The sequence below is a fragment of the Tripterygium wilfordii genome, chromosome 14 (assembly GCF_013401445.1).
Source record: "Tripterygium wilfordii isolate XIE 37 chromosome 14, ASM1340144v1, whole genome shotgun sequence".
Classification (NCBI taxonomy): domain Eukaryota; kingdom Viridiplantae; phylum Streptophyta; class Magnoliopsida; order Celastrales; family Celastraceae; genus Tripterygium; species Tripterygium wilfordii.
Genome location: NC_052245.1, coordinates 12,952,337 through 12,966,185, shown reverse-complemented (window position 1 = coordinate 12,966,185; position 13,849 = coordinate 12,952,337). Strand labels below are relative to the sequence as shown.

Genomic DNA, 13,849 nt, shown 5'->3' with positions numbered 1-13,849 from the left:
TAACCCCACGGTATCTTTTCGCTATCCAATCACCAGCGAAGTTTCTCGCGCATCATCTAGACACAAACGGATGAATGATGATTCCTCTGATTGGTGTTCGAAAGTACACACGTGTGTGTCTCACGGGCACGTACGGATACTAGCGACGGATAGCTTATAAAGCCAATGATTAGACGCCAGGCAGGCAAGGTAGCACGGAAAAGTATGGAGGCAGAGTTGAGAGGTTTAACTAATGAGCACATCATTAGCCCTGTTAAACAAACTGAGAACACTTAATAAAGTAGTTAAGAGGACGATCCCCTTTTATTCCATTCCACTTGATAGTCATGTTAGCACTATTTTAGGCTACAATTAAACCACTAGTCTGGCAAAAGAGCTCAAGGATTATTTATAGCACCCTCACTCCTACTATTAGGGTGTTAAAAAAACCATAGAAATTGAATCAATTGATCTGGTCAATTATTTAAAAAAAAATTACTTAGATCAACTGAAATAACCTAAATAAGTGTCGATAGCCGTCTGATTGGTTAATTAAATTCATGTCAAAAAATCGAGAAAAAAAAATTGACTGTAACAATTGATTGTTTACACCCCTACTCACAACAACGAGAACATGAGTTAAAATCGGTTCCAAAATTGTCATTAAAAATTACTAGCCACGAAATCATGTAAAAATTACGAACAAAATCAATTGTGTATGTAATTATCACATATCATAGTTTACTTATTTATATCATATGTCAAGGGATCTTGTAATTTTTTAGAATGTATTTTATTATTTTTGTTGGTGATTTATATAAGATGAAACTCAATCTCAAACACTTGAGAGCCATTCCAAATGACAAAACCATACGTGTTGGCCTTATAGAACGAACAATATCTCAACTAGATTGAATTTGAACCAAACCTTCTCAACTTATTATTTTACTTATCATCCATGTAAAAATTATTCAAATTATAATATAGTATTAGAGCGTACATTTAATTATAAAAAGCCTTTACTCGTATTCACTTGTCGAGTCTCGCATAATCGAGCCTGCATATGCAGAGGAATATAAGACAATAAGACTTATATCCCACATCGATTAGGTGTAAACCACCGATGTAATTTATATGTAAAGATAAAATATTTCTCAAGTAAGAGGTCCCTTTTAATGACAAGATCGTGTGGGTCTTAGTCCCAAAACGAACAATACTTACTCAAATTGTTTGAGTTGGATTTATACAGTACTCTCACTACTATCCAATTGATAACACTCCTAAACAATTACACGGGTGTGAGTTTTATTTTATCCATATTGATTAAATGAAAGTTCATAAAAAAAATGCAGTGCACTAGCAATTATAATGCATAGATTTGAGGTCGTGTTAAAAATTTCTCAATAAACATTAAACAAAGTTGGACAGAGCAGGATCGAGCCGAGCTTTTTTCACACGACTCAACTGTTCAGGCCCAGACCAGCCCAAGTTATCAGGCTTAGTTTAGTTTCCAAGCCCACCACTAAAGAAATCTCGACCATAGTAGGCCCCGTCCACGGTAGTTGATCGATCTCTTATTTGATAGTAGACAAAAAGTAGTTCATCTGTTCATCACCCGCACTTCGACATCTCCGCCCAACTCAACGGACTTCTCAAAGCTCCCTCGCAATAAACTCCCTCAACCCTCTCTCGCGATCTTAAACACTCTCTCCGCTCTCATTTCTCAATCACCTTTCAATCTCCTCCCAACCAAAATGCAGAACTCCATTTCTCTCCCTCTCTCTCAATCATCCGCTACAGCGGCCACTACCGTCACCGGCAGCGCCAGATCGAGTTACGTACTTCCTTTTGGTCATTCGAAGTCAGTTAATCTTAAATTCTGCGGACTAAGAAGGGAGGCGTTGGGGTTCTCTTCACTGAGTAGTTCTTGTACTCTACGAGTACAACACCACCTCCCGAGTCGGAAGCACTACAAGAGCGTTGCTGCTTCTGCTGCAAAGAATGGCTCTCCTCCTAAATCTTTTGATTATGATCTGATTATAATAGGTGCTGGCGTTGGTGGCCATGGAGCTGCTCTGCACGCGGTCGAGAAGGTATGCTTCGATTTTGAATTTCTTTTTGGTTCAGTTTCTAGCGATGAGTTTGAATACTGTTTGAAGGTAATTTGGTAGTGCGATTAGTATCTGCGAATTGGCAGTGTATGTGCTTAGATTGAACGAGCGGATGATCCATTTTTTTAATCTGGTTCAGTTTTGTTGCTCAAGTCGTAATTTCGAGCTTTAATTTAGTTTTATAGAGCTGATGATCATTTTATGTACTTTGAATTCCTTCTATTTTATTGTTATTCATTAGTTTGCAAGATGCAAGTAGTATATTCACAGAACTTGTTAATGTTGATAAAGCTTCCGTTCATCTTTACTTGGTTGATGAGTCTTTGGCCGTTTCTTTTTCTTGCATGTCTGGTACGCGAGAAGGCATGAGCCTCCATTTCTTTTCTTTATTTTTTCTTATGTAAAACTGTAAAGCACAAGCCTCCACTTAGCAAAGCTTTGTATGGACAACAATACAAGCGGGGTTTCTATTTATTTCTTATACAAACATAAGATCCATGTACTAACTCCTAACTTCTTTACTCTTTCAATTGCATCAGTTAAAAGAGGTAATGATGGAGGATTAATATCATAATTTGTGGTTACTTTACTTCTAGTTGGAAATCTTGGCAAGAAATCTTTGTACTTTTGTACTTGATGATATGTCATGCTTAATTATTGGTTTTCCAATTTTTTTTTTCTCTAGTACATAACTATTCCCCCGTATTTCTCTGCTATAAATGGCTACTCAAAAACTGAAGAGGGAAACTCTTTTTTATGGTCAAGAAGGCTATTAATATCAATGTGTTCTACTTCTTAGAGAGTGAATGTTTACCTAATGAAGTCATTATGGATTTTATTTGTGAATCCTTTTGTTTAATATTTGATCTAAATCCTATAAGAAAAATACTTATTATTCTTATTGTTATGGGTTTGATGCTTCTTTTTTGAATTAATATCAAGATTTAAGTACTCCGACTACTTTAATTCGTTGGGAGTTGGGACAATAACTTATGGGAAGGAATGATTTGAGGATGAGGAATTATTGTACTGATTCACTTTTGTCCTTCCCCGTTGATTTATTCCTTCCCCTTCGTAGTCGATATTGTCTTGCAACAAAACCTGTGTTAGATTGTGTCCGCACACCTTGAAAAGTGGATGAAACAAGAAAGACATGTGTAGACTGCTGACTGCCTGTATAATAGTGAAATAGCTATATACATGACAGTTTGATGTGGTAATATCTCTCTTGGTGCTCCTCTTAATAAAACTCTTTTGAATTAAAAAAATGATATGGACAAATCTCTAGATTGGCAGACGGAATATTCTTATTGTTGTATATACTACCTGCCATTACTTTTTGCTCAAATGTGGTAGTGATGGTCTTGTAAAGGGCTCTTGTGGTGCACATTTCTTCTTTTCTGGATGAATTAATTAGTTGGTGTGTGAATTTTAATGATGATGTTTGCAGGGTCTAAAAACTGCAATCATTGAGGGAGATGTGGTGGGAGGAACTTGTGTAAACAGAGGCTGTGTTCCTTCCAAAGCTCTTCTGGCTGTAAGTGGTCGCATGAGAGAACTTCAAAGCGAGCATCACATGAAGGCTTTGGGTCTGCAGGTAATAGAACCTGTTGCATGTAATACACTCCCCCCCCCCCTCCCTCCCTTCTTTCATGGCTATTTTGCTGGTCCTTATTTCCATCAATTAGGGAAAAAAGTTTATCTTGTGTGAGGATTTGTTGTTTTGGGTTAATATTTATGGGCATCCATTCCTTCCTCAAAATTTCCAAGATTTATCTAGGTTTTATTGCAGAATTTTGTGGAAAAGCACTCATACATTTGGAGTTAAATACATGAACTTTTTAGTTCACTGCCTGTTTCCCTTTCATTTATAATAGGTTTCAGCTGCTGGCTATGATAGACAAGGAGTTGCTGATCATGCAAATAATCTTGCTCTGAAAATCCGCAACAACTTGACAAATTCAATGAAGGCTCTTGGTGTGGACATATTAACAGGTGTCGGCACTATTTTGGTAAGTTGTATTTCTTGTGTTTCATGGCACTACAAAAAATTGTACTTGAAAATACAAATAAAATTGGGTTTACTTCAATTTTCAATAGGCAGGCGTATTGATTTTCTTTTTTCACCTTTTGGGGAGAAAGGGAAAAAAACAAGAAAAAAAAATAAATTCGCCTGCAAATCTTGTATGTTCTAATGTTTATGATGCATTATAATTCATTCAGGGTCCCCAAAAGGTCAAATATGGTAAAGCTGGTTCTCCAGACAACATAGTAACTGCAAAAGATATTATCATAGCAACTGGTTCTGTTCCTTTTGTCCCCAAGGGCATTGAAGTTGATGGTAATTATTAAATGTTTTTGCCTAGTCCTCTCAAGCTATGTCATTTTTCATCACATTTTAATGATGTTGTATCTCATTTTTTACTTCAATCATAAGAGATGTCATACTTCTGGAAAGATTCTAAAAATATGATACCTGCAAACTACACATTTTGGATTGACTATTGGATGCTAATTACCTACAGGGAAGACTGTCATTACTAGTGACCATGCACTCAAATTGGAGCATGTTCCTGACTGGATTGCAATTGTAGGAAGTGGTTATATTGGTCTAGAGTTCAGTGATGTATATACTGCTCTTGGAAGTGAGGTAGATCTATGTTCTTTATCTTCGTTACAGTGCCTACTTTTATCAGTAAATGAATTGAGCATGTCTGTTATCTGTTACCCCTTCCCATCCTAACTTGAACTGTGGTCATGTACATTTACAGATTTACTCAACTTTGGGTAACTATACATCTATAAAAAGATTCATTTCGAGATGCCTTAGGAATTTTTGCATCTTGATTGTTCCTTTCATCTTACTCCAAACTTCAGATTTGAGCCATCCTAATTTTAAAGGGAATAAATTGGGCATCTAGTTTGTTAACTGAACATTCATGGAGCTCCCTTAAAAAATTGGACATGATAGTTTGAAGTTGTGAACAAGCTCAGAATTTGCCACTGCGAAGCCCGACTCAAAAGTTGGCCTTAGAAAAAGTAGCAACCAGAATTGCAAACATATGTTGAGGATACTGAGTATTCATCTACTTAAATCAAGAGCTGGATATTTCGTACTGAATATCCCTGAAGTTTTGGAAGTATGCAATTCTTGTCTTGGAATTGTTTTCAAATATGGTTTGTCATAGATTGAACCTGTATGTAGGGATTCTTTATGGTTTCTCTAGAGACATGATAATGTTAACAAATTTCCAGATAGTTAGAGAGAAAAAATTTCACTGATGAGGGCAGTAATTAACTTTCCTATCTATAGATCAGTTCACAGTGATTTGCTTCATCTTTAGTTAGACTTTTTTAGTATAAAATTGATGTTTTTAACTTCTCTCAAAATATATGTAAAACAACTAAGAAAGTATACTGCAGGTTACATTTATTGAAGCTTTAGATCAGCTCATGCCTGGATTTGATCCTGAGATTGGGAAATTGGCTCAGAGGGTTCTCATAAATACGAGAAAAATTGATTATCATACTGGAGTGTTTGCAACCAAGGTGAGAAATTTATTATTCTTCCATCTCTGTCTTGCTTCATACCATTTTCCATTAATATTTTTTGGTTTTACTTTCAGATAACTCCAGCAAAGGATGGAAAACCAGTCAGTATTGAGCTTATTGATGCCAAGACAAAAGAACCCAAAGATACTTTGGAGGTAATTTTAAGTTGTGTGACTGGAAAACTCAGCTATCCCCGAATTTCAGATAGTCTTTAGAATGTCAGGTCATGAGGATGCCTTTCTATGTAATGGCATGTAGGATGCTAGATCAGTGGCTTTTAGATTTAGATGGTCTTTTCAAAAAGAAAGAAAAAAGATTTAGATGGGAATTTATCTTCTGTTATGCAAAGGCATATGGCACATCTCTGCTCAATACAAACATGATCTTTTCTTTGTTCTCCAGCTTTGGTTTCCCTTTCATATTAGTTTTGATTGTTAATCTCACCTCATGATGTCCTTCTCGAACGTTTGTTTTGGTTTACTTTAGGTTGATGCAGCATTAATTGCAACCGGAAGGGCTCCATTCACGAATGGTCTTGGCTTGGAGAATGTATGCCTTGAATGATAATGTGGTCAATGTTATATGGATTTGTTCACAGGAAAGGAAAGGCTTTTACATGTACTTTTCCCCCTTTTTTTTTGCCAGATCAATGTGGTAACACAACGTGGTTTCATTCCAGTTGATGAGCGCATGAGTGTAATTGATGCAAACGGCAACCTGGTTCGTTTTCAATTTTCATAGGAAACCTGTCTGTATGGTAATCACTGGTTGTTTCTGACTCAAAAGGTTGTAGGTTCCTCACTTATATTGCATTGGTGATGCGAACGGAAAAATGATGCTTGCTCATGCAGCCAGTGCACAAGGAATTTCAGGTAAGTGGTAACTGACTAATTACTGGGTACATGAATCTGACACTTTTCTTCATTTTCAACTTTACGTAAATCTCTTAATGCAGTTGTTGAACAAGTCACTGGAAGAGATCATGTGCTTAATCATTTGAGCATCCCTGCTGCTTGCTTCACTCATCCTGAAATCAGTATGGTTGGTTTGACAGAGGTAATAACTACATTCCAGGTGCACTAATTATGTATTACCTTATTTATTGATTCAATTGCCTTGTGTATTAATGAGTTTTCTTGATTTGGTTGACTTCACTTGTTTTCTCTACCTTTTTGTTTGTTTACACACCTTTCTTGGCGTTACTGATTTGCAGCATGAGAGCCCTTGTCTAAATGTATTAAATGTCTAAAATTTTAACTGGATTTTTTACTGAACAGCCCCAAGCAAGAGAGAAAGCTGAATGTGAGGGATTTGAAATAAGCATTGCCAAAACAAGTTTTAGGGCCAACACTAAGGCCCTTGCAGAAAATGAAGGGGAAGGACTTGCTAAGGTAAATTTCTTGGAGTTCAGTGAGCCTGGGTTGCTATCAGAATAACACAATGACTTAATTTCAGTGTCTGTTTTGGCACTGTATATGATCTGTTCATGTAGGCTTTTATAGTTGCTAATATTATTGTTTTTTGCAACAGTTGATATACAGACCTGACAATGGAGAGATACTTGGAGTTCATATATTTGGGTTGCACGCTGCAGACCTGATTCATGAAGCATCAAATGCAATAGCATTGGGGACACGTATCCAGGTAAGTCTTTTTCTATCCAGCATATTGCATGCAGAATGAATGGTGCTTATGATTTACCCGCCCCGTAATATATGAATTACAAGAAACTTGAAGATTGTTCACTGATTTTTGCTTGCTTCCAGTAACATGACTTCATTTTCTTGGTTACTTATCTTCATATTCTCTTGGTTACTTGATTCCATTTCTGGCACTTGCGATTCCCGTGCCAAAAGTGGAAAGTGTAGAATAGGACTGCGCTTAAAAATGGCCATGTCGCTGTGACTTTGCTCAGATTGCCCTTTTATTCCCTTAATTTCATTCACTTTTTACTTAACTTCATTTTTTGTATTCTCATCTCAATAGTGGTCATGTTCCTTGGGCCATAATCAAGTTTTCTATATCTCACTCTTCCTCGAAGCAGCCTCTGGAATGAATGGTCCTGAGGAAATTTGAAGTTTTTTCTTAGCTTGTCTTTTAGGAACAAAGTGGGCACTAGTATCAAAAGGCTCAAACTTCATCATGTCTTGTGCCTCTTCAGCTCTTCTGAACAATTTAAGTAATAATTTTGAATTATAACCAAAGCAGTCCCAAATGGTTAAGTTCCACGTTGCTTGAAATGGAATTAGGACTGGACTTTACACTGGCTTTCCCCTCCACGGAGGTGAAACTAGGATAAATTATCTATCTGCACTGATTATGTCTGGCACCTGGCAGGATTTAAAACTTGCAGTTCATGCGCATCCCACTCTCTCCGAAGTTCTTGATGAACTCTTCAAATCAGCAAAGGTAAACTTCTGATATTTGCTTCTCACTTCGGGTTGAGTGTAAAGGATGCAACATGATGTCGAACCAAAATGATGTCATTGTTTAATGGTTATATAGACAGGTCCTCTTTTTATTAAGTCTAATTTTGTCATCTCCCTCCCACATCAAACAGGTCCATTCTCATGAATCTAGCCCAGTAAGTGAACCAGTTGCAGTCTAAGCTCCTCAACACTCAGAAAAAAAACATATTAAGATTTTTGAAGAGATTTGTTTGTATTAGGGAGTTTCAAGGAACCAAGCATCTTCAGGCAAGAGAAGTAAACAAAATTCAACAAGAAACGTATTGAAGAAATTCACCAATGGCGTGATAAATTTTCAACCTGAAGTTTCATGGGCCTCCTCCGTTATCTTTATGATTAAACAAATACTGTTGCTCGTTCTTAGTTTTATGTTGAGCCTTGTTTATTCTCCTAAATTTTGAATCCAATAGAATAAATTAAGAGGCTTGTTCACATTTTCCTCTTACCCTCCTCCCAGATTGATTAATAATCAATCGATAAATAAATGAGAACAAACCATTCGATCCATCACAGTCAACTAGCTTCGTTAAAACTCATTACATATCGTGTGGATGCTGGATAAAAATTAAGCTCGATAAATACTTGGGAATCATTGCTCATAAATAAGGAAACACAAAAGCTTCTCAAACAAAGACATGTATCAATCCACAAATGATGTAAAAGGCTACTTGCACGCATGAACAGATAAACAATGTTGAAGCAACTTCTGCTTATTGTCCTGCCCCACGAGAAGGTTCAGGTTCCTTTTCCAAGAGATGGAGCCACTTAAAGACCAAGTATCATTAAACCAACCTTGCAGAGTAAACCACCGATACTTGTGTGGAAAAAAAAAAACCCGTATAAACCAAATCAACCATCAACCCAGCCGATTGGTAGGTTATTTTCAAAAAAAGTCTACTTAGAACCAATCGAAATAACAAAAAAAACCGCCGATGATTGGTCGGTTAAATTTATGTCACAAAACACAAAATCAGTTTTACAAAACAACCTGCAAGTCACTAGTATCAAAAATATCTGCATTGCGTCACCAAGGATTCATTAAAAACAGGGAGCTCCGGGCTACCCTTGAAAATTGGAAGGCATGAATCGCGCATTATGTCTGCAAAATAAGAATCATAGTACGTAACTAGTTGAACTAGAAAACAAAATTTCTCAACATCCTCCACATCAGTCAAAATGAAACTTTAGGTACACTAAGTTGTGCTTGAAAAGGCAGTTGGAAGGAGTTCCGGTTGGGTCCCAACCCTCCCTCACCCCCTCAACAGCCCAAAATTGAACCCCCATAATCATGAGTTGAGGAAGGGTTCCTTCATACGATAGCAACTTTATACCTTCTAAAAAATTTGAACCCCTCCCAACCAGCCTCCTTCTCCCGAACAAGTAAGCGTTCAAATCCATAAACTCTAACTCTTCATAAAACTTAGGGCACAAACAAGATCGACTTTCTTAAGAAATACCAACATGTGGAGTTCAAAACCAAATAAGAGTTAAGAAGACAATAACCAACTTGATCATCCAATTCACCACTAAAACCGTAAAACCAAAGAGAACAGAGAAAAAAAATTACATTCAGGGTTCAACAAGCACACTATGCATCATCATGTTAATCCTTCGTAAAAGAGAGACCAACTTTCATATCTACCAGGAACAGCTAAATTCAGCATTTATAAGCAAATCATGAAGAATACAGACTCAAAAAATTAAAAAATTTGCAGACAGTAACTAATATAGCAACCTAAGGAAGGAAATCAAAATCTCAACTCATATATACAAAGGTAGTGCACCAACCAATATACAAGGACCAATTATCTTACTATTGTTATCACAAGTCCATACTCCATAGCAGAAGTACGAAACTTTGTTCAAAAAAATCTACAATTCATCCAATCATAGGTAACCCTATCTTTCAGCAAATATAACAATCGAAAAGAAAATAATGAACCAAGACTTCTACAACATAATAATCAAAACAGAAATGATTCAAAAGCAAAGCTTGATTCTAATAAACTCAGTCGGACACATGATCCTTGAAAAACATCAGTAACAATTCAGGAAAGTCAATGAGGAAAACCCATGACAGTAACGACAAGGGACTATACTACTAAAGATTCGAGAAATTAACAAAACAGAAAACACCAACGATTGAATCCAAAATTAAAAACCCTGAAGAAGATTCCAAATAGCTTCATTTCCATACGACTATTCTTCCTCTGTTGTTGCCTCATTGCTCTTCTTGTTATGCTTACGCGCGTACCTCTGGTTCCTCAGAAACTTCGGGTCCATCTACCAGCAAAAATCATTCAAGAAAGACGATTAACTTCACAAACAGATAAAGTGAACCAAAAAAAAAGCTCAAAAGAAATTCAAGTTGTAGCAGGTGAAGATACCCACCCCTTTGGTGGAGGTGTGGCGATGCCTCTTGGGCTTCTTGATTCCATTCTTGTGAGCCTTGTAAGACTGGTTGTGAGCGGTGTGATTCTTCGACTTGGCCATTCCTGCATCCAAGATTACGAGAGGATGAAAACTACATCAGTAATTTGTTGATTTCAAAGTAAATCTGCAGAGTCCAATCAATTGAAATTGCAAATGATTATGCCTGACCTCTTCTAGGGTTTCGCTTTGACGGAAAACGGAGGAGAGGAAAGGTCGGCTCTGATCTTCTAAAAGGGATTATGTGAAACCCTAATTCTTCTTTTATATATATAAATTTAAATGACTAAACTACCCTTCTTGACTACTCTGCAGAGCTTGGGCTTCAAATTAAAGCAATGACCTAATACGGGCCTAAAACTCTACTCTATGGGCTCTGTCTCTTATTTTGGGTTATTTTCTGCTTTTGACCTTGGGCCACAAGCATGTGATCTAATGGGCCAACAATTTCCAGGCTTAATTGCGCCTGGTCTTTTAATACTGGCCCAACCCAACAGATATAATAATGGGGATTTTCAGCCTCTCACCCTCGTGTTCACCTACTCCTCTGGGCTCTTTGACTCTCTCTCTTTTCCAGTTGCAGCGTTGGACCAATTTACCTTTATAAAACGAAAGAAATGACGACACAATCAATCCATATCTGATTCGGTCTACAGAAACACCTTTAGATCTCTGTGTTTTGGCCTTTCAATCAGGTGACCTTTGAGAAGAAATCATGTTCTTTTTCGATTGGTTCTATGGGATTCTTGCATCTTTGGGGTTATGGCAGAAAGAGGCTAAGATTCTCTTCTTGGGTCTCGACAATGCTGGCAAGACCACTCTCCTTCACATGTTGAAAGATGAGGTTTGATCCGCTTGTTTGTTTGTTTGTTTTTCTGTTTTGGTTATTGAGTTTCTTTTTTCCTCTCTTTTTTGGGTTTACTGACATGGGGATCTTATGCAGAGACTGGTACAGCACCAACCAACGCAGCATCCAACATCTGAGGAGCTGAGTATAGGTAAAATCAAGTTCAAGGCTTTTGATTTGGGTGGTCACCAGATCGCTCGTCGAGTCTGGAAGGATTACTATGCTAAGGTAAAACTGATTTCCCGAGATTTCATATTGTTCATTGTTTGTTCAAAATGAAGGAAAAGATGAGCCATTATTTTGATTCTTATGATGCTATTATGTGACCGTATTCTGCTGATCTATATACATAAGAATACTGCTGAAATGGGTTCTTATTGGGTTACTTTTGACTAAGTACGATTTGAATGTTTGTTTGTACATATATCAGTCAGTTTATTTCATTGCTAGTGAATGAGAAGATGGTGGCTGATGTAATTGGATTGATTGACTTGCTGAAGCTGGACCATTGACATTTTTGGAGCATTGCAGATCTCACATGTTTCTAATCATTTTGGTTCTTTCTATGCCATCTTAACTTGTGTGATAAATGTAACTGCGACGCTGCAGTGATGTGGACGTAGGTCTCTTACCTTTTATTTTGTGTTTCTTACGTTCATATGTCATGGATGATGTGATCAAAGCAATGGATTTTGCTATTTAGTTGCTGATGATACCGAACAAAAACCTTCCGATGCTTTTGTTTCACATGAACTGTACAGAAAAAGCAAAATCTTAGATGTAACCGTGGCTCTATAAGAAACAATTCATCTTCAAAACTGATTGCCTAACTGTCTAACTGTATGCTTCTAGTGTAATTGCTTTTCTGTCTTTGACAGTGTTTTTTTTTTTTTTTTTTTGCATCTGTCTTGGATGATGTAATGGATTTTGCTATTTAATTGCTAATGATACCGAACAAAAAACTTCCGATGTTTCTGTCTCACATGAACTGTACAAGAAAGTGGTGCAGTGTGCTTGATGATTTCTCTTTTCTCCATGGATGCACATTGTTTTTCATTGTTATTTTGTTGGTTTTTTGTTGTATGCGTATAACTCTAAAACATCTTTCCACTGTCAATTTGTCTCTATATACGGATCATAATCTCATTAAAGGTTGGTTGAACTTTAAGGGTTGAAAAGGTTTTTTTTTTTTTTTTTTCGTTCATACCCACGGCCGGTTGCCCTTCCTTTGCCTTCATAATCCCAGATAGACTTCTACTGTGTTTATCTGATTCATGGGAGGCATAGATTGGCTAGGGATGTTTCGCTGATAGCATCTCTTCTCTCTTTAGGGAGGTGTTCAATAGTAGCATTCCATACATTATGCCCTCAAGGCGGGCATTCTGATGCCTGATATGAACCATGAAGTGGTCTCAAGAGAGAACTTCAATTGATTAATGGCAGCTCTTTTGAGAACTTTGAAAATATTTGAAATGTCATTTAGGTTTTCCTTTAAACAGGCCAGTGTCTCTTCACTTTTACTTCGTTCTTCGTATATTTATGCATATTTATAGGTGTTTTGAGTGAGACAATGATTTGTTGATTTGCTATGCTCATTCGAACGTTGAAGTTTATTTCGAGCACCTGATAATTCCTAAAGTTTTGCAACCATATCACATTACGCAAACGTTGGTACAGTCACAGCTTTCTAGTGGTTCATTGCCCAACAGCATTAAAAAATTTAGCTTATCATCCAGAAGTTGAAAGACAATGGCTCTTTTGTGGCTTGCCTTTTCTTGTGTGTTTCCAAAACAAACAGTTTAATAGATTGCTCGTGTACTGGAGTAGATGCTTTCTTTCTATGGACTTGTAAATATGTCCGACATCCCTCAGCTTAAAACAGTTTAGACTTGATACTCTCCCCTTCTTTGTGAGCAGGTGGATGCGGTGGTTTACTTGGTGGATGCATACGACAAGGAAAGGTTTGCAGAATCGAAGAAGGAGCTAGATGCCCTTCTTTCAGATGAATCCCTGGCTAATGTTCCATTTCTGGTGTTAGGCAACAAGATTGACATTCCTTACGCCGCTTCAGAAGATGAGCTTCGGTATCATCTAGGGCTCACCAACTTCACAACTGGCAAGGGAAAGGTGAATCTAGTGGAATCCAATCTTCGACCACTCGAGGTTTTCATGTGCAGTATTGTTCGCAAGATGGGATATGGAGACGGCTTTAAGTGGCTCTCTCAATACATCAAGTAGACGGAGCAATGGGCTTGTATTCTTTCAGGACTTTTTCCTTCATTTTTGCAGTGCATCGACTGTTATTCAATTGAAATTTCTTGTTTGTCTTCAATTTGTTGAACCATCAACTGCTGTTCTAAATTTTGATTTTGATTTTGATGACACAATTAGATCCAAATTGGAACTTTAAAGACTAGGTCTATTTTTCAGATTTAAGGTTTTAAGTCAAAAAAACCTGGTCA

The 13,849-nt window shown here is 37.2% G+C and overlaps 3 protein-coding genes and 1 non-coding gene across 4 annotated transcripts; 3 read left to right on the top strand and 1 right to left on the bottom strand.

Annotated features, from left to right (window-relative positions):
* The first annotated feature begins 1,571 nt into the window (after window positions 1-1,571).
* LOC120014412 (dihydrolipoyl dehydrogenase 2, chloroplastic-like) lies at window positions 1,572-8,553 on the top strand. The gene is made up of 15 exons (XM_038866360.1): window positions 1,572-2,072; window positions 3,541-3,687; window positions 3,968-4,102; window positions 4,314-4,431; window positions 4,616-4,740; window positions 5,514-5,639; window positions 5,717-5,797; window positions 6,129-6,191; window positions 6,288-6,362; window positions 6,436-6,514; window positions 6,598-6,698; window positions 6,920-7,033; window positions 7,173-7,286; window positions 7,980-8,051; window positions 8,203-8,553. The coding sequence occupies exons 1-15, from the start codon at window positions 1,734-1,736 to the stop codon at window positions 8,248-8,250; spliced, it is 1,737 nt and encodes a 578-aa protein (XP_038722288.1). The 5' UTR covers window positions 1,572-1,733; the 3' UTR covers window positions 8,251-8,553.
* Window positions 8,554-10,077: 1,524 nt separating this feature from the next.
* On the bottom strand, window positions 10,078-10,817 carry LOC120014673 (60S ribosomal protein L29-1-like). Its single transcript, XM_038866692.1, has 3 exons — window positions 10,712-10,817; window positions 10,502-10,605; window positions 10,078-10,393 (listed from the first exon to the last, which is right to left on the bottom strand). Exons 2-3 carry the CDS (start codon window positions 10,601-10,603, stop codon window positions 10,310-10,312), a joined length of 186 nt encoding a protein of 61 aa, XP_038722620.1. The 5' UTR covers window positions 10,604-10,605; window positions 10,712-10,817; the 3' UTR covers window positions 10,078-10,309.
* Window positions 10,818-11,078: 261 nt separating this feature from the next.
* Window positions 11,079-13,803, top strand: LOC120014645 (GTP-binding protein SAR1A). Its single transcript, XM_038866657.1, has 3 exons — window positions 11,079-11,384; window positions 11,484-11,615; window positions 13,305-13,803. The coding sequence occupies exons 1-3, from the start codon at window positions 11,256-11,258 to the stop codon at window positions 13,623-13,625; spliced, it is 582 nt and encodes a 193-aa protein (XP_038722585.1). The 5' UTR covers window positions 11,079-11,255; the 3' UTR covers window positions 13,626-13,803.
* Window positions 12,627-12,750, top strand: LOC120015829. Its single transcript, XR_005471841.1, has one exon. It is a non-coding gene; the product is annotated as a small nucleolar RNA snoR83 (small nucleolar RNA).
* Window positions 13,804-13,849: the final 46 nt, after the last annotated feature.